At 53.5% G+C, this 27,960-nt stretch overlaps 2 protein-coding genes across 6 annotated transcripts in view; one reads left to right on the forward strand and one right to left on the reverse strand.

Annotated features, from left to right (window-relative positions):
* DDX31 (DEAD-box helicase 31) overlaps window positions 1-15,836 on the forward strand; it is a 71,953-nt gene extending 56,117 nt beyond the window's left edge. For 4 of the 5 annotated variants that reach the window (XM_081590790.1, XM_081590791.1, XM_081590794.1 and 1 more), the window contains one exon: window positions 15,146-15,836. In XM_081590790.1, coding sequence (XP_081446916.1) covers window positions 15,146-15,335 — 190 coding nt within the window. In that variant the 3' untranslated portion in view covers window positions 15,336-15,836. Of the gene's footprint in view, window positions 1-926; window positions 1,269-15,145 lie in introns of those variants that run through there. The other variant, XM_081590793.1, reaches the window with a different exon arrangement.
* Window positions 15,837-19,805: 3,969 nt separating this feature from the next.
* BARHL1 (BarH like homeobox 1) lies at window positions 19,806-27,604 on the reverse strand. Its single transcript, XM_081594429.1, has 3 exons — window positions 26,545-27,604; window positions 22,453-22,675; window positions 19,806-20,858 (listed from the first exon to the last, which is right to left on the reverse strand). Exons 1-3 carry the CDS (start codon window positions 27,008-27,010, stop codon window positions 20,564-20,566), a joined length of 984 nt encoding a protein of 327 aa, XP_081450555.1. The 5' UTR covers window positions 27,011-27,604; the 3' UTR covers window positions 19,806-20,563.
* Window positions 27,605-27,960: the final 356 nt, after the last annotated feature.

Raw genomic sequence — 27,960 nt, forward strand, 5'->3', positions numbered from 1 at the left:
ACCGTGTCATCGTGGCCAGGGAGGCGGCAGAGAGACCTGACAGATTCCCCACACCTCAGGCAGCGCTCGAGCCAGTGCCAGTTGCTCTTTGAGGACGTGAAAGAAAAGTCCATTAAACCCCGCACGAGTGTGGAGAGTTATGCCACGGCCATGATAATCGTTCCAAGCTGAGGCGTCTCCTCTGAAATCCATCTGTCAAGAAAGAGAACAGCTTCCCTGGGTTTTGTATGGGTGGATAAAATAATAGCGCTAAATTCTCCAAACTATTCTGCAATCCATTTTATGATATTTACTTCCTCGAAGAATTATGTCAGGCGTAAACCTCTGATAATCTGCAAACCAAATTTATGAGACCATAGGCAGAATCCTGTCTCACCTGCCACCCCCACCCAGAGTTCACCCAGGTGTTAGCAGGTGAGGCCAGGGCAGGTCAGGTGAGGCGATGACCAGGCATTTCCGTGCAGTGAGAAGGGGACTTCTGTCTCCTCTACATACCTGTATTTCAGAAAAAGGAAAGACCGAGCTAATGTCCCCAAATGAGATCTTCCTCAGCAGGCGTGTCTCTGTCTCCTCCTCCAGTCCTCCATTCTGAAAGGGAACAGGAATTGCCTCCCCTGCACGCAGGACTCTTCTGACGCCAACACTCAAGCCTCTCAGGACAGCCCCACCCCAGACACCTACACGCCCCACACACAGGGAGTTAGTGCTGCTGGTAAAATAATGAGCGGCCCCTAGGCAACCTCCAGCACAGACACAGCATTTTCTTCTCGTGAAGAAATGGGGTTCTTATTTTAAAGCCAGGTGTATTCAGCAATGCCTGAAAGGAAACATACCTTCCAAAATCTCCATCTTCCCAGAAGACAGCACTGTCCGCTCTGGGAGGGCAGACTTGTGTTGTTCACCAAGGTGTCTGTCTGTCTCTCTAGGCAGTCACGCGTGTGAGTAGACCATGTCCAGCACCAGTGAGCAGACAGTTCCCTCATCTGTTTGACACTCCATGAACAGTGGTTCACGGACGTGGAAACTCTGAGCCTTAAGGAAGGGCTTGCTGTTACGGTGGCAGTGTGGAAGGGTGCGTCTACTGGTCTTAAATCACCCTGTCTAATTTGGATTATATGCTATAATTGTAAATTTATCAAGACTTTTTCCCAGTCTAGTTTGTAGTTACCTAAGACTGGCCTCACCCCTGGCTTCTACCATCTGGGTCTTTCTGATGTTGCTCTTAATGCGTAGATACATCTTTCAATAAATTTTCTCACACCAGCCCAGCTAAGTGTTGCCTGGTAATACTGATTTGATCAAACAATCTAAACTTAGGGCTCTCTGGTACCTTAGTAGTCACTGGGTCCGGGTATGCTCCCATGGCCCGGCAGGCTGGGATCCACAGTGGAAGGGGGCGTGGGGTGGTCCCCTTTGTCCTGGCCTCATGTCCCAGTCACCGTACCCAGCACCACAGAGCATGTCCTTCACCTCTGTTACTTGCAAAGTTCTACATTTAGTGTGCTCGCTAAAATAAGGAAACATCCTTGGGGGCAGAGTCGTACTGCCAGACTTTTCTCATCTGTGAAATGCTTTATCACTAAAGTTCAAGTTAGAGATTTTGCAAACCTTCCCTTCAGTGTCGTATATTTTTGTGGCTGCAGTCACCGTTCACAGTGATTTTGGAGCCCAAGAAAATAAAGTCTGTCACTGTTTCCACTTTTTCCCTATTTGCCAAGAAGTGATGGGACCGGATACCATGATCTTAGTTTTTTGAATGTTGAGTTTTAAGCCAGCTTTTTCACTCTCCTCTTTCAAGAGGCTCTTTAGTTTCTCTTCACTTTCTGCCTTTAGGGTGGTATTATCTGCATATCTGAGGTTGTTGGTATTTCTCCTGGCAGTCTTAATTCCAGCTCTGCTTCATCCAGCCCAACATTTTGCATGACGTACTCTGCATATAAGTTAAATAAGCAGGGTGACGGTATACAGCCTTGACGTACTCCTTTCCCAATTTGGAACCAGTCTGTTGTTCCATGTCCAGTTCTAACTGCTGCTTCCTGACCTCCATACAGGTTTCTCAAGAGGCAGGTCAGGTGGTCTGGTATTCTCATCTCTAAGAATTTTCTGCAGTTTGTTGTGATCAACACACAGTCAAAGGCTTTAATGTAGTCAATGAAGCAGAAGTAGATGTTTTTCTGGAATTCTCCTGGTTTTTCAATAATTCAGTGGATGTTGGCAATTTGATCTCTGGTTCCTCTGCCTTTTCTAAAGACAGCCTGTACATCTGGAAGTTCTTGGTTCACATACTGTTAAAGCCTAGCTTGAAGGATTTTGAGCATTACCTTGCTAGCATGTGAAATGAGTGCAATTGTACAGTAGTTTGACATTCTTTGGCATTGCCTTTTTTTGAAATTGGAATGAAAACTGACCTTTTCCAGTCCTGTGGCCACTGCTGAGTTTTCCAAATTTGCTGGCATATTGAGTGCAGCACTTTAACAGCCTCATCTTTTAGGAGGTGAAATAGCTCAGCTGAAATTCTATCACTTCCATTAGCTTTGTTTGTAGTAATGCTTCCTAAGGCCCACTTGACTTCTCACTCCAGGATGTCTGGCTCTAGGTGACTGATCACACCATTGTGGTTATCTGGGTCATTAATATCTTTTTTGTATGGTTCTTCTGTGTATTATTGCCACCTCTTCTTAATCTCACCTGCTTCTGTTAGGTTCATACCGTTTCTGCCCTTTATTGTGCACTTCTTTGCATGAAATGTTCCTTTGCTATCTCCAGTTTTCTTGAAGAAATCTCTAGTCTTTCCCATTCTGTTGTTTTCCTCTATTTCTTTGCATTGTTCACTTAAGAAGGCTTTCTTACCTCTCCTTGCTATTCTCTGGAACTCTGCATTCAGTTGGATATCTTCCCTTTCTCCTTTGCCTTTCGCTTCTCTTCTTTTCTCAGCTATTTGTAAGGCCTCCTCAGACAATCACTTTGCCTTCTTGAATTTCTTTTTCTCTGAGATGGTTTTGGTCACTGCCTCCTGTACAGTGTTGCAAACCACCATCCATAATTCTTCAGGCACTCTGTCTTACCAGATCTAATCCCTTGAATCTATTTGTCACCTCCATTGTATAGTCATACACTTTACTTGTGGTTCAGCTGGTAAAGAATTTGCCCACAATGAGGGAGACCTGGGTTTGATCCCTGGGTAGGGAAGATACCCTGGAGAAGGGAAACGCTACCCACTCCAGTCTTCTGACCTGCAGAATTCCATGGACCGTATAGTCCATGGGTCACAAAGAGTTGGACACAACTGAGCGACTTTCACTTTCAGTGTATAATCATAAGGAATTTGATTTAGGTCATACCAATATGGTCTAGTGATTTTCCCTACTTTTTTCAATTTAAGCCTGAATTTTGCAATAAGGAGCTCATGATCTGAGCCACAGTCAGCTGCAGGTCTTGTTTTTGCTGACTGTGTAGAACTTTGCTATCTTCAGTTGTAAAGAATATAATCAGTCTGATTTCGGTATTGACCGTGTGGTGATGTCCATGTATAGAGTCATCTCTTGTGTTGTTAGAAGAGGGTGTTTGCTATGACCAGTGCGTTCTCTTGGCCAAACTCTGTTTGCCTTTGCCCTGCTTCATTTTGTACTCCGAGGCTAAACTTCCCCTCTGTTTTACACATGGTAATGTATAAATTTCAATGCTACTTTCTCAATTTGTCCCACCCTCTCCTTTGTGTATCTGTTTTATATACAGTAGTGTTATCTGTTTATCCCAAACTCCTAATTTATCCCTCTCCCACCTTTCCCCTTCGGTAACCATAATTTTCCATAATTTTGTTTTCTACGTCTGGGAGTCTGATTCTGTTTTGTAAGTAAGTTCATTTGTATCATTCTTTAGATTCCACATATAAGTGGTATCATATGATATTTTGTCTTTGTCAGACTTACATCATTTAGTATGATCATCTCTAGATCCATCCTTGTTGCCACAAGTGACATCATTTCATTCTTTTTTATGGCTGAGTAATACTCCATTGTCTATGTGCCACATCTTCTTTATCTACTCCTCTGTCAGTGGACACTTAGGCTGCTTCCATGTCTTGGCTGTTGTGGATAGTGCTGCTATGAACATTAGGGTCCATGCATCTTTTTGAGTGAGAGTTTCCTCCCATTTTTCATCTTTCAAGGCCTTTGCTCTGTTCTTCTCTATGATTCTCACTTGCTTAATAATTGTTAATGACTTATAAGAGTTACCATGTTGAATATACTCTGAGAAGTTCTTGGGGCTCAGATGGTAAAGAATCCACCTTGTCCCCGTCAGCCGTCTCCCTGCCCTCCTCATTCCTTAAACGCTGATCGTGTCGTGCAATGTTGAAGAGTCTGGGCTTTGCCCACATGGACGTCTTGGTTGGATCACTTACCGTTTCTGGGGATCAACCAGGTGATGAGTATAAAGCCTCGACGCCATGTCTGGGATGTGGACTCGGGAGCACTTGTGGATGTGCTGATTGGGACAGGAGCACTGGTTCTTCCCACCAGCCTTCATGACACTTAAGTATCCCTAAAACAGAGAGCATGAACATGCCGTTCACTGCCAACCTTTTAGCACCTTGAACTTTGCTTATCAGGAAGCACCTTGAACACACGAGCTGGTGCCTCCAAGACAAGCATAAAGACACTGCAGCTGCATCTCCCTGCAAAGCAATATTCTCATCGTTAGGAGCAGCTTGCCTGCCAGTTTTTATGTGGCATTTACAACCTCCCTAATATCACTTAATTAGCTGAAGGCAATCCTGGAATCTTGCCCACTGTGAGATTTCTCTCCATTTTGTGGAGCCAGTCGTCATTCTGTCAGAAGACAGATCGGCCAGACGTGAGCACAGAGGCTGGACCGAGCCCCCCCCGGAAGCACGGGGTATCTCTCCACCCTCAGTCTCAGGGCAGTATCCTGCTCTGCCAACCCGTCTCCTGGCAGTGGTCGGTCTCTTCCCTTAGCTCCCCAGCCCTGGCCTCATGAATCCCCGCAACTGCACTTCTGGAACAGTCTGCTGCCGAGTCTCCTGTGGCCACTCTCCTCCCTGCTAACCGGCGCTCCCCTCACCTGTCAGGCCCTCGCTTCTTCCAGTCTTTCGGTGAGGTCTCCTTACTCTCATGATGAGAACACACCCTCTCTTCCCGCTTCCCGCAGCTGATACCCCTGCTCCCTCGTGCCCTCCTTGGGCCTTTGCCCAGCGTGCTGCGGGCCTGGGCCCCTCCCCTCTCCTCTTTGTCTTTGGGCCTTCGTTCATTCTGCAGGGAAGCCTTCTCTGGCCCGCCTGTCCGGGCGGACATGTCACCACCCCTCAACACACACTGCCATCGCCACAGCCCTCTGCTATCTGTGGTGTCTGCGTGTGTGGGTCGAGTCTGCGCCTCCTCTGCCTCCATGTAGCTCAGGGTGGAAACTCTGGTTTTCCTCATCGCAGCCCCAGCACTGACCTGGCACATAGTAGGCGCTCGGGAAGTATTTTCTAATAGATGACTGGAACCTCAGAGCCTGCTGTCATCCTGAGAGGAAGACACCAAGGGAGGGAAAAGAGGAAATGTTACGGCATGGGAACCAGGCCAATGCCTCTTCATTGTTTCGTGAGCCCAGCAAACAGCAAATCCTGCTTTTTGGAGCCCCAGCCACTCCTCGGCTAGTCTGTCCTGAGAGAACAAGCACGCGGTCACTTTCCTCATGGCATGAAGCAGTCCCGAGAAGGACCAAGCCTTTGGCCCTGTTTCCCCAATGTCACAGTGGAGGAGGCATGAGGACTGACCTGCAGAACGTGGAGACGAGTGGGTTTGCAATGGGGGTCTCCACCGGCCTGGACAAGACCAGAGCAGATGCCCCGTGGAGGGTCAGTTCGCTGGACCTTAGCCTGAAGGAAGTCTGGAATCCTAAAGAGTGAGATGGAAGTGGCCCTGAACTTGACTGTCAAACCTGGCACATCTAGACCACGTCAGCACTGGGAACCTGGAAGTGTGTCCTCAGAGCAGGTGATGCGCTATCCTCAACATAGGAGGGCAGTGAGGAGCTCGCCATGTGAAGCTGTGGTTTAAAGATGAGTTAGGATGAAGATTTTATTTTCTTGGGCTCCAGAATCACTGTGGACAGTGACTGCAGCCATGAAATTAAAAGACACTTGCTTCTTGGAAGAAAAGCTATCACAAACATAGAGTATCAAAAAGTAGAGACATTATTTTGCCAACAAAGGTTCGTATAGTCAAAGCTATGATTTTTCCAATCCAGTGGTCATGTATGGGTGTGAGAGTTGGACCATAAAGAAGGCTGAGCGCCAAAGAATTGATGCTTTCAAATTGTGGTTCTAGAGAAGAGTTGAGAGTCCCTTGGATAGCAAGGAGATCAAATTAGTCAATCCTAAAGGAAATCAACCCTGAATATTCATTGGAAGGATTGATGCTGAAGCTGAAGTTTTAGTGTTTTGGCCCCCTGATGCCAAGACCCGACCCATTGGAAAAGCCCCTGATGCTGGGAAAGATTGAGAGGAGGAGGAGAAGAGGGCAGCAGAGGATGAGATGATTAGATAGCATCACCAAGTCAGTGAACCTGAATTTGAGCAAACTCTGGGAGATGGTAAAGGACAGGGGAGCCTGGTGTGCTGCAGTCCATGGGGACACAGAGTCGGGTACGCCTTAGCAATTCAACAACAAGGATTAAAAAGAGAATTTTCACTTTGAACCTGGGTAAGCTGCACAGGGTGTAGACAAGAGTATATTCTCCTGGCCTCTGGGCAAAGGGCAGCCTTGAAGCCTACACTGGATTGTCTCTCTGGGACAGCTGTACGAAGAAGAAGTATCCAGACTGGGACACGGGGCAGGACCAGTGCTGTGGTCAGTGACTGGGTCTCTTCTGGGCGGAGAACCCAGGTACACCGTGGTCACTCAGGGATGATGTGTTTATTGAGTCCCCGGTCATGTTCACAGGCAGCCCTGGCAGGCTGAGCCTTGCAGGCAGGGCTCTGCGGAGAGCTGGCCCTCCTGCCCTCAGCACCCTGGTGCAGCCATCAGTCGCTCCCTGCCGTCTGCCGTAACCGAGGTCCACGTGATGACAGCTCTGCACATGCGCCCCTTTGCATCTGGCTTGCTTCTACCCCTGTTTTTTTCCCTGCCTGACACCGTGTAATTACCAGTTCTCTGCCTCCTTGTGGGGCACACGCCCCCTTATCCCCACCCAGCTAATGAGGCGATTAGAGGGATTTCACAGTGACCCTGTGCTTCCTCCACACCTGGGTCACCTGCAGACGGCAGGAACCACAGGGCACACTTTCAAGCAAGCAGTCTGGGCTGACGACAAAGAGCAGAAACCCAGCCAGCCTCTCCTGGGAGGCTGCTGGGACGGTCACATTCACTGTTGGAGCCTTCCTGGTGCAGGAATCAGGAGATGTGGCCGGCCCAGCACTCATCAGCAGACGCCAGACGAGCCCTCGTGCAGCAGAAGACCCAGCCCTCCATCACCTTGTCCTGGCTTGAGGCTCCTTTAGTTCAGACTGATGGATAAGTCAGGAGGGAGCACGCCGGTCCCCCGGTTCTCCATGTGCTGTTCACACAGCTTTTGTTCCCCTGAAGGCGGCCACTCCCCTCCTCTCACCTGTCCCCACGTTCCTCGGGCTCCTTCATGTCCCCAGCCCTCCATGTCCTCTCTGCTTTTATGACCCAGAGCCTTTCCGTCTGGTTAGGACCCACACGAAACGCCTCCAGGTCTTTTTCAGAGGCGATCTGCATTGTGGTCCTGAGGTTCTGGCAGCAGTCTGAAGTGTGGAGTGATGTCTTACCCACGGAACAGCCCAGGAGGGGGATGTGGTTGGAGAACCAGCATCCCGGGGTGTGGTGTGTGGGTCTGCCTGTGGGCTTTCTGTTCTTTGCTGGTGGTGGCGGCATCTCTCCCAAGGGTGCATGTGTGCCCTTGGCTGTGCGGAGTCTGTGTCCATGGTCTCGGAGATGTCACCAGGCCCATGGTCCAAGGCCGGGTCCCCAGTAACTAGCTGGTGAGGAAGTGGAGTGCCCAATCACATGGCCCTGAGTCTGGGCAACCCCAGAGCCCACACTCCTGGTTCTTTGCTGCCTTGCATGCACCCTCAAGAGGCTTCTGGCTTCTGGAGTCAGTACTGGGCTGAGAAACAGGTAGATGGATTCTGTGAAGGGTGTGTTTTCCCCATGAACAGATACTACTCTGTGTAACGGGAGGAGCAGACTTAGAGCGGGAGGTGTTTTGATGCCTATGTGGAAGGATTTGATTTGAAGCCAGCAGAGCAGCAAACCCTCCTGGAGTGGTTTGGAGAAGCTTTCTGCTCCTGAGACAGATCTTTGAGAAGAGACAGCTGCAGGCAAGATGTGGGTCCGACTTTTTCTCTTGTTTCCTTCCCAGTCTAGGCAGAGGGTGCAGGGGAGAGGGGCTGGGGCTCGGATGATCGAGTTGTGTGGAGTGTAGGGAGGGATGACGGACACGTGGCACCCAACCGGGCTTGGAGTCATCGTCCAGTAAATGTTGTTCCCTTCCCCCTGCCCGCTTCTCTCCGAGTCTGTGAACAAAAAGTGCAAGCTTCGTAGATGCTTCCTGAACGCTCCCGGCCGCCCGAGCCCTGTGCCATTGGTCACAGTGCTCCTTGGTCTTCTGTAAGGCCTGTGTTTTCCAGCTCCTGGTGGGACTCGAGTACTCACAGCCTCCAGGGTGGACCCTGCTCACTAGCTGGGGCTCCTGAAATAAGCCCAAAGTGACCATTTTCATCTTCCACCCTTTAGTCTCTGAGATTGAAATGCCGAATGTGCGTGATTTACAAACAGAGCAATACACGGTGTTATTCTCATGGATCAAAGCCACCCCGGGTCCACCTGACAGCGCGTCAGGTATCTGATAAGGCCCGTCATCTACTGTCTCCTTGCTGCTGATAATAATAATAGTCAACACTTTACAAGTGCCTTCACGATAGCTTCTCTGATACTCGCTTTGATTCGTTAGTTCGTTTCATCCTTTGAAAGTGAGCAGACTGGCACTGGGAGAACCAGGTACGTTGGCCAAACTCAGAGAGTAGGTTCCACAGCCTCTGCAGGACAGCACTGGATCCTCCCCTCCGCCCAAGGTGGCTCTGCCCTGGCAGCCGGGCCCAGGCCACACTGCCCCAGCACCTCCAGCTGCCCCACATCCAGCCCGGCATCTGGGTGGCTTTTCTCTCCACCCAGGTTCTTTTCAAAATCTGGCTCATCCAGCTGCCCAAATGTGCAGTAGAGACTGGCCAGCCCAGAGAGGAGAGCAGTCACGTCTGTCACCACAGCTAGTGGTGTCAGCAGGGGTCATGGCTGCCACCCATGTGGCACTCAGCCCCAGCCAGACTCCAGTAGAGCCATGGGTCTCCTCCTCTGGTCCTCCGTGTCCTCACATACTGTCCCTCCCCAGTGCGGGGAAGACTAGGGACTCACACCCAGGCCTCCTGGCATCACACTGTAGCTTCTCCCACCCTCAGCGTCAGGTCAGCCCCACAGTTCAGGTGGGAACTCCTGGCAGCCGAGCCCCTGCCTGTGCGCAAGTGTGACGATCCAGAACACCCAGCTTCTCTGACCCACCAGCAAGCCCTCCAGTGGCCCCAGTCCGGGGTACCCCTTCAGCGAGCCCATCCTTCTGGCCTGCTGGGGCGTTGTGGGTGTCCTGCCGTCCATTGTGTTAGCTGTCCCTGCTGGCTTCTTGTCTGCAGGTGTGATAAACACGCATCGTAATGTCATGCAAGTCACCGATAATAGTGTCGAGCAGGACAGGCCCAGAGGGACTGGCACCAGAATCCTGCCCCAAGCTCATCCGTCTCAGTCAGTGTTCACAGGATGCAGTCACACCAGTTCCAAAACTTCATCGTTTCCATGTCCAGCCTGTGTTTCTCCATCTTGACAGTTTCACAGAGAATTAGACTTTATAAAGCATTCTTCATTTTCCCTTCACGCAACCCCTGCCCCACCCCGTGGAGGCCCTTCCTGACGTGTGAGGAATCTCAGCCTAGAAGAAGCCGCTGACTGTGGAGGGTCGTCAGGGGAGGGCACGCTGGGTTCCAGCAGGACCGTCAGAGTCCTCAGCCTGTGTCCTGGCGGGACCTGTGAAAAGGTCTCTAGCACTCAGATAACCCGGAAGCACTTCTGGGGTTCTCAGGGCATTGCCCTCAGGCCCTAGCCGTCTCTGGGTGTTGTCTCTGTCCCCCTGCTGTCACGGCGCCTCTCCAGGCAGCAGGGCGGGCCAGCATCTACCTGCTGATCACCTGTGACCTGCACGGCCTGACACCTGCCCGCCCCTGGCTCCTCACTGGGTCTGGTGCTCAGGGGTGAGGCCGAGACCGACTTTTCCTCCATCTCTGTGTCCACGAGCCACTCAGGCACTTTGCTGGGATAGCACACACCGCTCTAACAGGACTCCCCTGGAATGCAGTGTCTTCTGGGGCCCTAGGAGTTTTACAAATGCTCATGTTGGTTTGATCCTAAGATACCACAGAGAAGGCATCCTTAAGACAGGCTGCCCACCACTGCTTGTCTCTGCCGAAACAGAAGCCGGGGTTAAAGAGCCCTGATGCACTCCCTCCATGGCTGTCAGAGGCCTGGCAGCATGTGTCCCTTCAGTGGGCTGACCTGACTGTCCACACTAGTGGGTTCTGTACCTGAACGACTTTGTTGCACATGGAGGACTGCCTGTCACCTTCTCCTTGGAGTTATCAGTCACTCTCACTGTCACCTGAGAGCCACCTAAACCCCCTCAGATTCGGGGCCTTTCTTCATCCGCAAGGACCCGGGCCAGGCAGGAGGGTGGAAACCTAGAGGCGGCCTCAAGCCATCTTTTCAGTGGCTATGATTTGACTTGCTTTCATATTTAAATTCGCTGAACATCCCCATAGTTCTTATTTGCTTGTATGTTAATATGTTTGGTGGACCTATTAACGGGCCACCTTGTCATCATCACCATCACCATTATCATGTACTCTCTAAATATGGCCAGCAGGAAGTGTTCTGAAAGTCTGAAGGAATGTTCTAGAGGTAGATTTGAAGACCATGGGGGAAAGATTTCTTGTTCAGTGACTGGGATAACTGGATAACTCTTGGGAAGAAAAGGTTGAATTTGCCACATCCTACCATAAACCAAAGCAAAATCTAGATAGAATTAAAGCAGTAGCAGGCTCAAAGAAAACTGTTGTTGTTCAGTTGCTAACTTGTGTCCGACTCTTTAAGACCCCATGAACTGCAGCGCACCAGGCTTCCCTATCACCAACTCCCGAAGTTTGTTCAAACTCATGTCCATTGAGTCAGTGATGCCTTCCAACCATCTCATCCTCTGTCACCCCTTCTCCTTTTACCTTCAGTCTTTCCCAGCATTAGGGTCTTTTCCAGTGAGTCGGCTCTTTGCATCAGGTGGCCAAAGTATTGGAGCTTCAGCATCAGTCCTTCCAATGAATATTCAGGGTTGATTTCCTTTGGGATTGACTAGTTTGATCTCCTTTCAAGAAAGACAGTATACTTGAATATTTTTAAAAAGCTGAGATGAAGACTTTTCTAAGCATAATCCTAAAGCTGTAAAATGTAAAATATTGAGAGACTAGACAATACATAAAAATGCATCTCTTATCCTCTGATACAATTTACAATTCTGTCCTGCAAAAGCATGCCATGTGTAGACTGACTTTTTACCTAGGATGGTTGTCTCTGAATTTATTGGTGACGTTGGGAGAAGGTCCTGAGAGCTCTCTTTTTCAGTGGTCATCCTCGCAGGCGTATTGATTTCCTAATTAGGCTGTGATTTCACCTCATTGGCAGTGGAAGTGGCATCTGCCTGTCCTGCTGGGTAATCCAGCCTGGTAACCAAGGAGGGGGTTATCCAGCCTTCACTACAAGGGAGTTCCCTGTGGTTAGATAAACTGATCTGTTGCTTGGTAACTACAGGATTACTCTGGTGGATGCTCAGGACACCCACTTGAGAGGGGCTTGGGTATTTGGAGGGCAAGGAGGGCAAGAAAGTTGGCAAGTTTCTGGGAGAACTGCAGCTTGGCAGGAGGAGGAACCGAGGCCCCATGCACCCGTCGTTTCATCTTCCCATCTGTACTTTGCCTGTTCGGGCGCTGGGCCTCAGAACAAAGGAAAAGCAGGCGGCAAGCCGGCCAAGCGAAAGGAGGGTCCTGTCAGGGTATCTCCTGACAGCAGGGGAAACCCATGCAGGGCTGACCCCGAGGCCCTCTCCCCCGCAGAAGAGGTCCGGGCCTGGGAGGCAGGACCCCTGTTTGCTCTCTGGACTGTCACTGAAGAGCTTGAGTTTGGGTCTCAAGTCGGAAGAATATTGATTAGAATAAAACTGTAAACTAGCTAGGAAACGGGGAGGTCATAACCTCAAGACAAGCACATCTGGCTTTCTGCCAGCGTTCTCTGCCTCAGTCAGGGTTGACTCCGAGACCCGGAGGAATGTTCCTGATCAAGGCACGACCCGCCCACCAGAGGTCACTCTCCACAGCCCCAGGCCTGAATTAAGGGCAGGAGCCATCCCCCAGAGGTCACCTTCCCAGCCCAGGCCTGGCTGCGTTTGTCAGCCAGGAAGGGACCAATCTCCCAGGACTCAGAGGCAGACTGGGGGCGGGGGCAGGGGGTGGGGAGGGTATATACAGTTAAGCATCGCACTGTGTGTGTGTGTGTGTGTGTTGTGTGTGTGTGTGTGTGTACACACTGGTACATCGCACAACTTGGCATGGCCTTTGATGCCAGGTCTGGAGCCCCGCGGCCTGAGCACAGACTGCTGCTGAGCACCTGGGCTGGAAGCAGGCCGCATTCTTGCTCTGTGCCTGCGCTGTCGGCAGTTAGTGTATCAATGCCCCGATAAAATGCCGGTTGTTTATGTTGCCTTAGCAGTGGCAGGAGCCAGCATCGAAGTGGTAGCGCTCAGGCGGCTAGGAGGATATTTTGACTGAAATTTTGCATATTTTGAAACTCGGGTTGTTACATTTAAAATTATACACGATGTGAATACCTGGCTTCAAACAAGAGGGGGAGAAAAAGCATTCCTTCCTGTCAGAACCTTTCCAGTCTGTCTGTCATGTCACCCAACTAAAAATAAACTGCACGCCCGGGAACTGGCAGCATTCCATTTGGAACACGCTGGGCGTGTTCAGCTGCAGTCCCATCTCCCGCTGTGTGCCACCCGCACGTGAGCCCCGAGCATAGACGGACTTCCACCAGGGCCCGGGGGTTTAGAGTCACTGCCCGTCTGAAAGGGTGAGCCCAGCCCTGATGCCAAGGCCCCAGAGTCGGTCCCAGCTCCTGTGTGGCCTGGTGGGAGTCGCTTGGCATCTCTGGACTTCAGCTGCCCTGGTTTTAACTGTGGTTCTCTGCAGCCCACGTGCCAGCCACCAGCCAGCACTCCGTATGTCTTATTCTCTTTCATGTTTACAAAGCCTGTGAACTACATTTCAAGGATCGTCCCCATTTTTCAGATGCGGAAGCCTGAGTCCCCCGTTGACGTCATTCAGCTAGTGAGTGACGGAGCAGGGTTCCAGCCCCGGTCCCCCCTTCACGCTGCAGCTCTCCCCTCATGGCTCCCTCTGTCATCCGGCCTCTGCCCGCATCGCCCCACTGAAAGTTTCCTGTGAGACGCGAAGGCCTCCTCCATGTCAAATCGTGGTTGTTTGTCAACCTTGATCTGGGCCCTCCTGTCCCGCCCAGTGGTTCCATCCGGGACCGGCTTCTGGTGGGAAGAGCTCAGGCTTGAGTCCGTGGCCCATGTTTGCATCTGGCTTGTGCTCTTGAGAGCTGATGGTCTTGGGGCGGCTACTTCCCCTCCTCCAGTCTCGGTTTCCTCGTCTGTAACATGAGATGGTGATTGAGCCTGCCTCATGGAGTGACAGTCTTCCACCATGCCCTGTCCACACTGACACACACTCATGTTACTGCAGACGCCTGACCCTTAACCACAGGGCACTGTTATCCCCTGGCCTTGAGTCTTCTTCCCAGCACAGGTTGGCTTTGCATTTCTCCCCGTTTGTGACAGTGGGAACCACTGTGTGACTGACATGGATTTAGCCCCACCGTTGTGTGTACCCCGCGCTATGCAGTGAGTGTAAAAGGAGATGGTAGCTTTAACCTAGTTACAGACTTCCTAATCAGTTTACTGGCACAGTATTAGTGTTGTAGTTAATTCCTGGGTTTTGAAGGAGTTCTGTTGTATTTATTTTCAGTCTGATGTATCCTCTGATTTTTACAGCAAAGGGAATGCTGTCGATGTAGGTAGCAGAGGGTAGCATCTGCCTTCTGTAAGAGCCCGAGCCTTTGCCACTTCGGGGTTGAAGGCACTGCGGGCACAGCAAGACAGATACTCTGATGACAACCCTGTTGTTTTGGATAAAATCCTGTCTTAAGAAGCATTATTTTACTCGTCAGTTTTCATAATCATTTTCTCTGTGTACGATTGAACTTCTACAAATTTCCCCCTCTGATCTTCTGATCAAATAGATGATGAAGCAGCTGCCTTTTGAAACTAGTTACTAGGATTCACCATCTGACATTGATTTTCAGGCTTTGGCATTTTCCGTGCGGGTTGGGTCCATCCCGGTGCAGACGCTGCGCTGCCGTCTGCCCAGGCACACCTGGGTCTGGGACTTTTAGGGTCAGAAATGATTTATTATTACCAGACGCTCTTCAGTCAGGGAAGAGATGTGGGTGGCAGACACCGCAGCCCCCACTGGCCTCCCAGGCGGGTCCCCAGGAGGCAGCTGAGGGCAGGGGGCTCCCAGGCGCCGGCGTGCAATGTTGTGAGTTTCAGGGTGGGGTTCCCCCATCCTTTGGCAAACTGCTGTATCATACACCTCATTTGCCATCAGAGTTTGAGTGTGTTTCATTCTTTTCTTTCCGTGAAAACAACACAGAACAAAGCCTCACTTTTAAAAATGCCATGATATTTTGCCACCGTTATGAAAATCTGTCAGCAGCGTATCTAATCTTGCGGTGCATAGAATATCAAAACAAGTGCTATTGAAGGGATTGTACTTCTGTTAATACAAAAATGTCAGTTCCGCACTGTCGGAACCAGCTGCCATCCGCCTCTTCCCAAATGGAGAAGGAAAAAAAAATAATAATAAAGTTTCCTTTCTTCCCCCCACCCCGCTGTCACTGCTCCTCAGGCCTGACCTTCAGAGGAAGAAGACCCAGAGTAAGCAGCGCCTTTCTGAAATCTTGCGTTCGGAATACGCCAGCGGGATGGAGACCGGCGTCGCCAAGGTCAGGAAGCAGAACACGCGTGCAGGGCTGGCCAGCCAGCCCCGCGGCGCCGCCCGCAACCCGGGCCCAGCCTCAGCCGAGGGAACAGATTAAACATCCCCCACGCCTCCCAGAAGGACGGGGAGATGTCCCAGAAAGTATGCTAACCTCTGCCTGCACAGGACGGGGCCTCAGGGTGGACCCTGGAGTGGGCGTCCTCTTCTCATCAGAGGAGCCCCGTGAGAGCTGAGGGTGCCCCCGCCACCCCCTGCAGACCCCCGTCCCTGTTGGGGGCGGGGGTCAGCAGACGGTGGATTAGCTGATTAACCTGCCTTGTGTAAGCCCCTCTCAGATGTATTCCAGCACTGCCCGTAGATCACATGAGCACTTAATCACTTAATGTAAATCCTGACGTCCTGCGGCACCCACCCGGAGGGGATCCTGCCTGGTGATGCCGTTCTGAAGTTTCACCGTTCACTTTAAGCTGTCCTTTACACATATGTTAGCCTGAATTTTGTAAAACAGGATTTTAAAAACTGGAATTGGTAAAGAGAAAAGACTATCAGATCCTTTTCTTGATGTATACAAATGCTTTATTAAAAAGGACCAAATGAGTGTTTGATGTGGGTCACAAATGCCTCCGGGGTCTCAGTTCCCGCGTACTCAGGCGGCTCTGAGCACCCACGTCACACTCACCTGTGACGCTCTGCCCTTCTTGTCCAGGGAAAATGTACTTTCTTGGAACTAATTGATTTACTGTTGCCTTTTTCTAGTTTGCCTTTGAAGTCAGAAGGCACCAATGTCCTGAGCGTTTTCTCCCATCTTGTGTTCCAGAAAGGCTGGGGGTCTGTATTGTGGCCCAGGCCACAGCTGGCCCTCCCCCATTGTGTTTTCTGGGAGGTCTGAAAGAGAACCCCCGGGGCGCATTGATTTCCCAATAATTGTAAGGTTTGGACGTGGGGTGGCTCCGGAGTGGCCCGCAGGAGAGGGGGAGCAGAGCCCCCGGCCCCGCCCTGTCCTCTTTTCTCTCCTCTTGTCCTCAGTCCCCTGCTCTCTGGAGTTACTAGTGCGAATGTGGAGGCCCCCCTTCAGTAGCCCCCCCAGAGCCACCTGAGCTCAAGGACCTGGCGAGGATGGTGAGAGTTACACAGGCAAGCGGTCTGCAGGGGCCATGGGGAGCGGGAGGCCTGGCCTCCACCCCTCAGGCATAAGGTGAATGTGGGTGGACATCACACCAGAAGGGACGTGTCCTGAAGGTGAGGGTGAGTCTCATAAGCCCTGGCCCACCGGTGCAGGGAAAATGTGACCTCAGAGACTTGGCCGTCACACCGGAATTGATAGGGATCTTTGGTGAAATCTGTGACAGTGATGATAAATACACCTGCAGCGCACGCCGTACTGACTCCGGGTAAATCTGCCGCCTGCTTTTTGCTTCCATAGTAAAGGCCCACAAGATTGAGATGAGAAAAGGGGGCATCAAACTTTGTCAACAAATCCCAGCTGTGTGAGAGAGGATTAATGCCAGTGATCTGGAATGATCAAAGAGAAACCCAGCTTCCTCGCCTCCCCCCCACAAAGTACTCATTCCATGAAAGGAGGAATCTGCAGAATTCCGCATTCCTGGGAGCAGGCAGAAGTGCCAGGACCCTGCAAAGCGTTTAAGTGACTGTAATTCTGAGATCGAAACTTCCTCTTCATGTGCTGAGACTTAAGTGAAGGTTTCTTGCCGTGGATGCTGTCCGGGCCTGTTTCTAAGTAGAATCAATATATTACCCCCAGTTAATAAAGAAACGTGGATTTAGCAGATTTAGGGTTAATATTATCTAAATTTAAATAACCTTAAAATAAATCTCTTTCTCTCTTATTATGGCTCTTGACAGATTATACATTTCAGGCATCAATTAGGGAAAGCTTTAGCCTAATTCCACTGTACATATCCTAATTTTGTGTGTATTTCTAATCCTGCCTCTCTTTCTAATTTCCCAAACTTACCTCTTTCTCTGTCTCATAAACCTGATCCCCATATTTAGAAGTCAGAGAATCTGGACATTTCGTGGAATGTTGCAGCCTAAAGCTTTTTTCCCTCATGGGCTTGTAAAATGCTCGTTTTGAATCCCAGACATCTTCATGTTTGGAACCCTTCTGGGCTGCACATCTTCACAGGCCCCCCATTCTCAAGCAGCGAAGGGCAGAGAGCCCTCGGTGAGTGATTAAGGAAGGCTGCGCTGATGCAACGCAAGCGGCGTTTTCCACTTTCAGAGAAGCAGAGCCAGCCGACTCTCAGCAAAGGACATTCTGACAAAGCCCAGTGGATTCCTTTGATTTTCTTCTCCCTCCTGTGGTGAAAGGAGGCGAGATTTAGGGAAGAGCGAGGAGTCAATGAGACCCCCTTAAGGCAGGTGTATCCAAACTGCTAACACCCTCGGTATTTAGCACTTGAGCCCTTCAATGGAAAGTCAGTGGAAGCCATTAGAATCCAACCGTCGCTTCCAGGAGACAGAAATTTAAGGCTTTTTTTTTCCACTGGAGAAGTTGCCCTCCTTGCAAAGGGTGCTCCACTGGTCTTGTTAAATTGCCTGCATGACCACAACGCCTTATCTCTTAATCTGCTCCACCAGAGGAGAAGTTCAGAGCAAAGCCTTTCAGCGTGGAGGCGGCCGGGCACCCCTTAAAATCAGCTCGACTTCTCAAACAGGCTCGGAAGCCTCGCAACAAGGCTGCTGGGGGAATCGCAACTTCTTTTCAACTCTGTTGCCCCCGCCCCCCTGGAGTCTAGGTTTATGAAGGAGGGTGGGGGTGGGTCAGTGGAGGCGCTTGAGACGCTGCTTTCTCAGTGCCTCTCTATTGTCTTGCCTGCTGGGGGGCTCACACATTCTTTTTTTTTTTCTATCTTAAGGGAGAGTTCACCCAGCCCCCAGGGTTGGGAACAGAGAAACCGATTTAGCCTTCTAAATGGATGAAAACCGGAGCCCACCTCACTGCAGAGGTTGTAAAGTTATTATTACAGATGGGAAGTGCAGGACAATTTAAAATACTGTAATTATAAACTTGTCGGGGAGCCTTGTTCTTCATTAGTGTAAGATATGAAATCAGCTCGGAGGTACAAGGACAATTACATGGTTGGGAATGTGTCTGGTTTACACGGCCACTGTGTAAATGTAAGGGCGGTCGCTTCAGTCTCTCGGCTTCCCTTTTGCACAAAATGAAAAGCTCACCGGTGCAAGTTGTCCTTTGATAGATTTTTAATATGATTTTAAAGAGTTTTGTTTGGTCTCATTCTTATTCAATGAGATTAATTTAAAGCACTTATCCCCTGGGTTTAAGTCAATCCATGTAGGATTTGGGCAGGGTGTGTTGCATGGGAGTGGGGGTGGGGGTTTGTTTGCAGGAGGCTGTGAGAGACTTCTTTCCCACTTCATTAACCCTGAGTTGGGGACAGTCCCCCCCCTCGACATCCCCCCAGCCAGAGCTGAGGATTTACCAACCCCCATTCACATGCAAAAAAACTCGAAAGCAGGGGGCTCCTTGACTTAATTAGCTGCTGTGCATTTGGCAAAATTAGAATAATACCCTCAGCACCCTAGGAGAGAAAAGGAGTGGCGAGAGGGTGCTGTCGGGGAGGCGGGAGGAAACAGTAGCAGAGGCCAGTGGAGGGGAGTCCAGAGTGGAATCCGAACCCCACCCCTCCTCCACCAGGCAGTCCTCTCCCGGAGCAATCCCGCCACAAAACCGGAGGGGGGCTGGGCTTGCTGGGCCCCCCAACTTCCCAGCTCCAGGCGCCTCCTGGGAGTCTGAGCTGTAGGTGGTGTGTGGGAGGGGAACACCTGAGCCCACCTCCCCTGAGAGCACGGGGGGGGGGGGGTGTTGGCCAGGAGGTGACCTTGGCCCTTTGAACGGGATTGCGAAGTCTGGAGTCTGGCTGGAGGCTGAAATCCCCGCCCTGAGACCCGGAGTCAGAGGCGGGGGGCCCCGGGGCAGACACGGGGGTTCGGCTTCCCTCTGGGTGGTGTCCCCAACATCGTCGTGGGGTGAAAGGACAGTGAGAAGATGGGGGAGTCAGGGGTTCCCTAGCAAGGGCTCGTCAGGTCCTACCCGGGGCAGGGGCCGGGAGCTGCCTCGCCTGCCTCTGATGCGCGTGGCCGGGGCGCAGGGCGGAGGGGCCCATGGGGGGAGCAGCCTCGGAGCCCATCTGTCGGCACCCGCGCCCGGCCGGCCGGTCACCAGCTGCCGGCGCCCTTGTTGCGGCCAGATGAGCCGGCTCAGCCAGGGCACCGCAGCCGAGCCGGCCCGGGCGCTGACCCCACCCCGGCCCCCGGGACCGGCTGAACAGCGCGGAACCAGATGGAGAGGCAGGAGCAGGTGGGGAGCCGCGCGCTCGCCTCACTATAGAGATGGGAAGACTGAGGCCCAGGAGGGGGGACGCCTGCCCCCAGCCGCAGCTCCCAGGAAGAGGGAGACGAGTCACAATGCTTCCTTACTGAGGGTGAAAAGAGCCCGAGTCCCAGAAGCGGAAAAGGAATCTTTGGGAGGAATGGGGAAGGGCCGTGCGCGGACCGACCAACGGAGCGCGCGGACAGGCGCATGGTCATTTGTAAGAAGTTTATTTTCGACGTTTAAAAAAAGAGAACCCGAGGGGCCTGGCTGTCCCTCAGACGGAGGCTGGAAGCGGGGATTGGGGTGGGTGGGCAAGTCCCCTGGCCTCGGCCTGCCCTACCTGGGACGGCAGGCGGTGGGCACAGGCCACAGACTCACTGATTCACAGACACAGTCACGGGCTGATGGGTCACGAATAAATAACTTCATATACACTTTGCACACAGTATGTACAGCTCTGCCACCGGCCCTGGCGCGGGGGTGGGGGAGCGGGGGTTGCCGGGGGCTCCACACTCCCCTTCCCCTCCGTGTGTCAGGGCTGTGGGGTGAGGGCTCGGTGTACAGCTGGAGCGGGAAGGGGGAGAACGCTGCAAGGGGGTCGCCCCACCTGCTCCCGGGAGGGGCGAGGGGGTGCGCCGGTGGCGAGAGTGGGGGTGGGGGGATGGGACGTATGTACACCGGCGATAAAAGTGGCTCCCTGATGGAGTAACGGGGAGAGAGGACGCCAGGAAGGGTTAGGGGGACTCAGTCCGGGGGTTCGGGCCTTAGAAGACTTGGCATTTGGCCCTTCTGGGGACACTGGGCCCGACGCCAGGGAGGGCTGGTCGGGGAGCCCCTCCCTCGCCCCCCCCCCCCGGGAAGAGGCGTGAAACCCCGCGCCCTCCCAGAGGCTGGCGGAAGGCGGCCAGCGCGGAGCCCCGGGGCGGGGGGCCAGGTGCGCCCGGGCGGGTGGGCTGGCGGGCGGGCGTTCACCGAGGCTGCGCGGCGCGCGGGAGGACGCCGGCCAGCGGGGGCAGCGGCGGCGGCGGCTCGCTGGCGCCCTGGAGTCCGTGGATGAGGATGCGAGGGACCAGAGGTCTCTGCAGCGTGGGCGGCGGTGCGCTGGGCCCGCGGTACAGATAGAGCGCGGCGCCGGGATCCAGGTTGGAAACCAGACTCTGCGGGTAGAAATAAGGCGACGGGAACATCCGCTGGAGCGCCGAGTAATTGCCCGCCTCGGCCAGCAGCTCCAACCCGACGGCCGTCTGTCGCTTCCACTTAGTCCTAGGGATCGAAATAAATGCCAAAGGCAGGAATCAGGACTGGGGCGCTCGGAGACCCCTTCCCCTTAGAATGCCTGCCCCGGAGCGCCTGCAGAGAGGCCAGGAGGGAGCCCACTAATTCGTTCATATCAATAAATCACGGGGTGCCAGGCACCGTTCTCGTGTATTAAAGGCATCGATGCTATTAATCTTCCACGAACCTTCCGTGACTGTCATCCCCGCTTACAGATAAGAAAACTGAGAAGTGGGTCAGATCTCAGGACGATCTAGAAAGAGGAGACCCTGGGTTCTAAGTTAAGCAGTCTTATCCTCAAAGCCTGGAGTCTAAGCTCGCCACACTCCGCGCAGGGCATCGCAGACTGGGCGCCTGGAGCGGGATGTCGGAACTCTCCCCCCACGACCCCGCCCCGCGCCCCCGTGCATCGGCCCCCTAAGGAGGCATTGGGACGAAAGATCACCCCGGAGAGGGCCGCGGGGGGCGCGGGGGTCGGTCCGCTCGCGGGGAAGGGGGAGCGGTTGATGCTCCCAGCCGCACCACCGGCCCGGAGGAGACCAGCCCCGCCGGAGGACCCCAGTTGGCCACGCTTCTGAGGAAGCCCGCGGGCCAGAGACGGCGGCGACTGCAGAGGAAGAGCGCACGGCCGCATCCGCCACACCCCGCGCGCAGGTCCGAGGCTTGGGGCCAGCCCCACAGTCTGTCCGGTCCGAAGCCGGGAGGCCACCAGCCGAGTGCCGGCTGGGGTTGGGGGAAGGCAAGGAAGCCGAGGCCACGCTGGTTGCCAGGGCTGCGGCCGGACTCCTGGGTGCACCTGGCCGGCGAGGCAGCCCCACTGAGTCGGACTCAGCCACAACAACCCCCGTTTTCCTGCCTGAATTATTCATCATCATCATAATTGTGTAATTACTGTAACGGGCCTTAATTATTGATGCCCGGAGCAGTAATCGGTATTTATTATTAATGGTGCAGCGTGTTCTGAGCTTGTTTATGGAAAGCAACATTCCAGCCCCCACTAAAAGTGTGCGGGTGACTGTGGGTGTGTTTGTATTGGTGAGTTGTGTCGACATGAGCGTGTGACTGTGGGTTGAGCATGTGGCTGTGTGTGTGTTTTGTACGCGTTTGTGTTTCTCTTCATCCTGCGAATGTCTTGGGAAGGAGGATTAGGAAACACCAGGTTCAAGGCCAGTGCCCAGCACCAATTTTCCGGTCCCCTGGTCCCCAAGGAGCTGGGGCTGGGCCCCTTCCCTCCTTGAGTTTCGGGGACTAGAAAGACTGAGGAGGCCTGAAGAATCCCAGGAAGGCTCAGTGCCAGCCCCTCTACCCCTAGCAGCTGCTGGGGGCTGGAGGAAGGTGGTAGGACATGGCTAGGGTGGGCAGGCTTGGACCTCCAGTGGTCCACGTGTCCGTCTGTCCACCTGATCGAGTCCTGTCTCTCTCCCTCACTGTGGGCTTCGGGCAAGGCTTTCTTTCTCCATCTGAGGCCTCACTTTCCCAGTTTCACAGAATGGGGAAAGCTCAGAGAGGTCCTCCCGGCAGGCAGATCCGTGTCCCAGCCGGTCCCAAGGAGGGGCGGGGAGGAGAGGGGAGGGGGCCTCACCTGCGGTTCTGGTACCAGGTCTTGACCTGCGTGTCAGTGAGGTTGAGCGAGGCTGCGAGCTCCATGCGGTCCTGCACACTCAGGTACTTCTGCCGCTCGAAGCTGCGCTCCAGCTGTGCCAGCTGGTGGTCTGTGAAGGCCGTGCGCGCCTTGCGTGGCTTTTTCAGGCGCACCGGGGGGCTGTCCCTGGAGCTGGAGATCTCCCGGTCGCCCTCCTCCTTCACTGCGGAGACACAGCCACGCATCAGGTCCCAGCCTCGCCTCCCTGCCGCCCCAGTGACGGCCCTCACGTTCTTGTAAATGTGGCTCCGGGTGGCGGTGGCCCCGCTGCACTCGAGCCCGTGGGGCCACGGCAAAGCTGCTCAGGGCTGAGACCTCCCAGCCCCCAGACCGAGGAGGATCGACACCTCCGGGGAGAAGTAACCCAAAGCCCAAAGAGAACTCGATCCGATCCAGCTCCCACAGACCCGGCTCCCACATTGCGCAGGCGCTCCCTAGAGGGATTAGTGGACCGACTGGGTGGACCTGCAGGAAAGGGGAGAGGTGGGGAGGGGATCCAGGAGTTCCAGCCCGGTGGGCTGCTCCAGTGCATGCTCTGGGGTATAGGACTGTGACCACAATTCTCTGGCTGCATCTGGGCCAGGAAGAGAGGAAGCTGAGGGCCAGAATCTGGGGAAAGAACCCTTGTCGAGGGACAAAAACCTGTTCACCCTGGAGTGGACGGTGGTCCTGAAGGACACCGACTTCTCACCTGGCCCCTGTGTGGGCGTGAATCTATAGGGATGATTTCCCCGTTTCTTAAACTACAAACGACGCACAGCGCAAAATGCAAACTGCCAGGTGCCCGATCTGGGAGCACAAAGCATTTGGAAAAATAAGTGACGCGTTTACCCCTCAGATGCACACATCTCTGAGGTCTGTGTGTCCTTGTCATTTGCCTACTGTAGCTGCCGTGTGTTTCCCCGGATAGTCGAGACACACCAGCAGGGTCCCCGCTCCTGAGTCACAAGGATGGGACTGGATAATGTGGTTTCTTTTTTCCCCAGCACTTTCCTTTGGAGTTGACTGCACCGAAAATGCACACTTGCTCGAGCAAGCTCAATGACCTCCCTCCTTCTTCCCCTAAAGTGATGAGATAACCAGAGACCATCTCCCCAAAATGGGCATGGGGCTTCCCTCCCTCTTTTTAGCTATTTTTCCTTTATGCTGAGTTTCATTGAGCATGGCGTTTGCAGTGACAGGGTTCAGCTGAATGCGAGTTGATTTCTCTCTGTAGGAAACAATAATCCGGTTAATTGAGCCACGAGGGAGCAAGACTTTTCAACCAGAAAGAGGTTCGAGACTGGGAAGGCGCCGGTCACCGGGTACACCCCAGTGGGTGAGCCGGGAGAGCGCCAGCCGGTGAGAAACCGTGAGAAGCCAGTGAGTGGGGGTCCACACCTTTCCACTGCCTCCTCCAGACCAGCTCGCTGGCCTCTCCCTGCCCTCCTGGGCTCGGGCCACGTTGGGGCAAGGCTGCCTCAGGAGATGAGGATCTGTTAGGACGGGGGGATCTTTTCTGTCTGTGCCAGGCAGATAAAGTTTGAACAAGTTCGAGGAAATGATTATCCAAACCTCTAACTTGATATTGTGGAAACCTTACTTTTTGACCTCATTGTCTGGCCTTTTTGTAAAAATCCCCCATTTCTCAGGGCTGAGCTCCAAGGTTGGGGGTTGGGGTGGAGGTTGAGTTTGGGGTGTCCAAAGAAGAACGGGTTGGTTCCTGGGGCTTTTTCTCTAATTCCTCTCCCAGGCGCAGGCTGGAGCCTTCACTCGCTGGTGCCCAGCCTCAACCTCCAAGCAGGCTCAGTCGATCTCAATGGCTGAGAGTTTCGGGCCCACCGACCCTGCCGGCTGGGAGCACAGAGCCACTTTCATTTCTCCATGGGTATGGGCTCTTGGAAGTCAAACCGTGCACGGCAGAATGCCTGACTTCAAAGCCCAGTTCAGCTTCTTTAAATGTTATGCTGAGGAACCTTTGATGCCAGACTGACCTTCTCTGCGTGCCCTCCTTGGAGGAGGGACTCTTCGTACGGTAGGTGGATAGGGGAGTCGCTTAGATGTCTACCCCGCGTGTCTGCCTATCTCTCAGTAAGGTCTCCTGCCTCGGGTCCGCCTTTGAGAAATCCTCCAGAGGCGGTTGTTTCCTCTCCCTCTTCACCCGGAGCTTTGTTGATGGGAAGGTGGGATACCCAGGGGTGGGGAAGTCCTTCCTCTGTCCTCAGCTCCAACCCTATTTAAGTGATATGTGGACAGCCGGCCTTCATCACCTCCCCGATCAGATATCATCAGGGACAAGAGAAGAAAATTGATATTCCAATTATCTTAAACGAAACCTCGACTCAAAATCCCACCTATGGGCAAAAATAAATAAATAAATAAAGGGACACAAGCCAAACTCACCAGCACCATGCGGTGCAGGGGAAGCGGGGGGGAGCCTTGCGGCTTACTCTAACCATAAAACTGGGTGCTGTTGAGAATTATAAATCATAAAAGATGGTGTCACACATATATATTTACCTTGCCTGCCTTGCTCCCCCACCACCCCCACTTCCCCACCACACACCTGTCTTTCTCTCAGGCAAGTTTTCCTTGTCTCTCTAAACAGACCTGGGGGGAGGAGCAGAGGTCGCTGGGCCACAGGCGTCCGGACCTCCGTCCTCCGGCTCCAGCCTAACCTGCCCATCTAGGCACGGCTGACCCAGGGAGACCTTGGAGTCTCTAGCAGTTGCGTGGGGCAGCAGAGGAAGGAATGAGACGTGGAGTGGGGCCCATGTGGGTTTGGGTTTGAGGTCAGGGCGTATCCACAACACATTCTTGGTTGGGAGGAGAGTGTTAAATGAGCCTTCCTAAATTTTTGTGAAGACTTAGTGCAAATATGGGTCAGGAGATGTAGGGCCCCCAAGACAATATGGAAGTTGGCTTTATAAGGAAGTTTTATCTCATGGAAAGCATTCTGGGAATTAATTATAAGGCGGAAAGAGCTCTGAACAGCCCCTGCCAGCCCTTCATTTCCTTCTGGATAGGAACACAGGGCTCCAAATCTCCTTCCCTTCCTGCCTCCTGACTTCTCCCTGAGAAAGAACTTCGTGCCTCTGGCCTCACCAAAGACCTAAAGTCAAGGCACTGGCCAGGACGAGAAACAAAAATAGGGAATTCGTTCTCTCCTTCCTTCCTTTCTTCCTTCTTTCCTTCCTCCTTCCCTCTTTCCTCTTAGTGCTGATCTCAGCTTCCTGGTTAAGACAGGATGGAAAGGAAACTACAGAAAGATTCACGGGGTGAAAAAGCAAGTAAAGGGTCCTGCAACCCCAGTATAGCCTGGGTGCCCCGGGAGGGGGGGTGTCTCTGGGTCCCACACACAAAGCCCGAAGTTGAGTGCTCAGTGCACTTCAAATGAAATCCAGTGAGAACAGTTGGGTGAGCGCAGAGACCTCTGAACCTGCTCCCAGCCGGCCAGCCGCCTGCCCAACTGCTGTTGCTACTTTGAAGTGAGCATTTCTTTTGCATGATTACCTGGACCCAGATCACATCGGGGGGCCAACGGGAGGGAAAGCTCAATTCCCCTCCCCATCTGGATATTCAAATTAAAGGGTAGAAAATTCTGACTGTTCTCAGGGCTCCAGCTGAAATTTCCTGCTAGGTTTTCCCCCTTATAAAAAAGCATTCGAACAGAACCCGTTGGGTCTTCCATTGCTTCTGCAAGGTCTTTTCCCAGAGAGCCACTGGCCTGATAGGAACTTGCTTCTGCTCACCGGTGGGTTGGTTAGTCCCAGCTGAAGTTTGCAAAGTTTGCTTTGTGTGTTTTCGGGAATCTCTCCTGGGTCACACAGCATTCCTCTCCTCACTCTCTCCGCTGGACTCTTTGTTGCTCAAAAGCATAACCACAGGGCTTACTGACTGAAAGCTTCAGATAAGACCAACGGCTCTGCCTGGGCCCGGGGGGAGTGCCGGGTGAACATGTGCATGTCCCCACGTGTGTGCACTCCAGTTTTAATACAAGTGTTCAGAAATAGAGCATCCCCTCCCCTAGGTTTTCACCTCCCGTTTTCTTACCTTTATACTCAGAGTCTGATGAGGCGTTGCTGCCACTTTTGTCCAGCTTGTCTCTAAAGTCCTCCCCAGCCTTGGCCGCAAGACGGCCCCCAGGGTCAGGAGCGGCCGGCTGCCCGCTGCTAGAGTAGGGTGCACAGGCCGCGAGCGGTTTGCAGTCGGCAAGGATGTCCCTGATCAGAAAGGAGGAGGTCACGGTGCGAGACTGCGCTGGGGCCGAGAGCTGTCCAGGCTGCAGGTGGGAGTCCAAACCTGGCCCCGAAGCCCCGCCAGGCCGTGGGGCTCCCGTCTCCAGACAGTCCCTTCCTGGCGACGCTGGTGAAGAGCAGTCGCTGCTGCTCTCTGAGCGAGGACTCAGCTCCAGGGGCGAGCGGCAGTCCCCGAGCAAGGGGTCCCCCTTGGGAAGGGCGGGGCTGCCCGCTCGGTGGGAGAGAATGGAGTCGATCCCAAAGCCATTGGAGCCTTCCATAGCCAAGCTGCGACCTGTCCTCCCCAAAAGCTCCCCACCCACCCCCAACCCCAGCCGCCGCTGCCCCTGCCCCTAGCTGCGGGCTGGCATGGGGAAGGCGGGCAGGGAGCCTGCGGGCACCTTGGATGGAGTTCAGCCTTGGGGGAGCCCAGGAGCTCTGGGCCAACCTCCTCTGCGCATTAGATCCAAAAGGGCTCAGCGCGTCTTCTGCAGCATCGCGCCGAGCCGCCGAGCCGAGGGGGGGGGGTGGTGGGAGTGTCAGGGAGAAACGGGAGGGAGGGTGCGCCAAGTTGGGGAGAGCCAAGGGGGAGACGGACGGCCTGAGCTCCCCTTTGGCACAGAAGAGATGCGAGGAAGCTGGAATCTAAATAAAGAAGGGCTTTAAAAAAAAAAAATCCAAACTGCACGCTTCCTCCAGGCGAGCGGTGGCCGAGGGCAGCGGGGTCAGCACCGCGGATAGCAGCGGGCCCGAGCCGCGCTACCAGCCGGGGGATCGGAGCGCACCTGGCGGCGTCAGCACCGCGGATAGCGGCGGCGGCGGCCCTCGGCGCATGACGCTCCACCTGGCCGGGGAGGTCTTCTCTCCGCGCTCCCACCGCTCCGGGGGCCCCGTCAGCACCGTGGACAGCGCCTCCCGGCTCCGCGGTTGCAGCTCTCCGCCTGTCCTCCGCGCGCGCCTTCGCCTCCCCCCCTTCCTTTAAAAAATGAACTTGTGTCACTTTTACTTTGGGGCTGGGTTTTTTTTTTTTCGTTTTTTTTTTTCCGTTGTGTTGTGTGTGTGTGTGTGTGTGTGTGTGTGTGTTTTTAAGGGGACTCGCCCACGTGTCCCCGGAGTGATGACGCTGATTGGCTCCGGCCGATTTTGGGGGTGATGTCACGGCTCCGCAAGCCACTGCCCGATTCCTTTCAGTTTGATTAAAAGAGACACTGAATTAATTACAGCACAGACC

This window comes from Giraffa tippelskirchi, chromosome 4 (genome assembly GCF_054371585.1).
Source record: "Giraffa tippelskirchi isolate mGirTip1 chromosome 4, T2T-mGirTip1v1.2.pri, whole genome shotgun sequence".
Classification (NCBI taxonomy): Eukaryota; Metazoa; Chordata; class Mammalia; order Artiodactyla; family Giraffidae; genus Giraffa; species Giraffa tippelskirchi.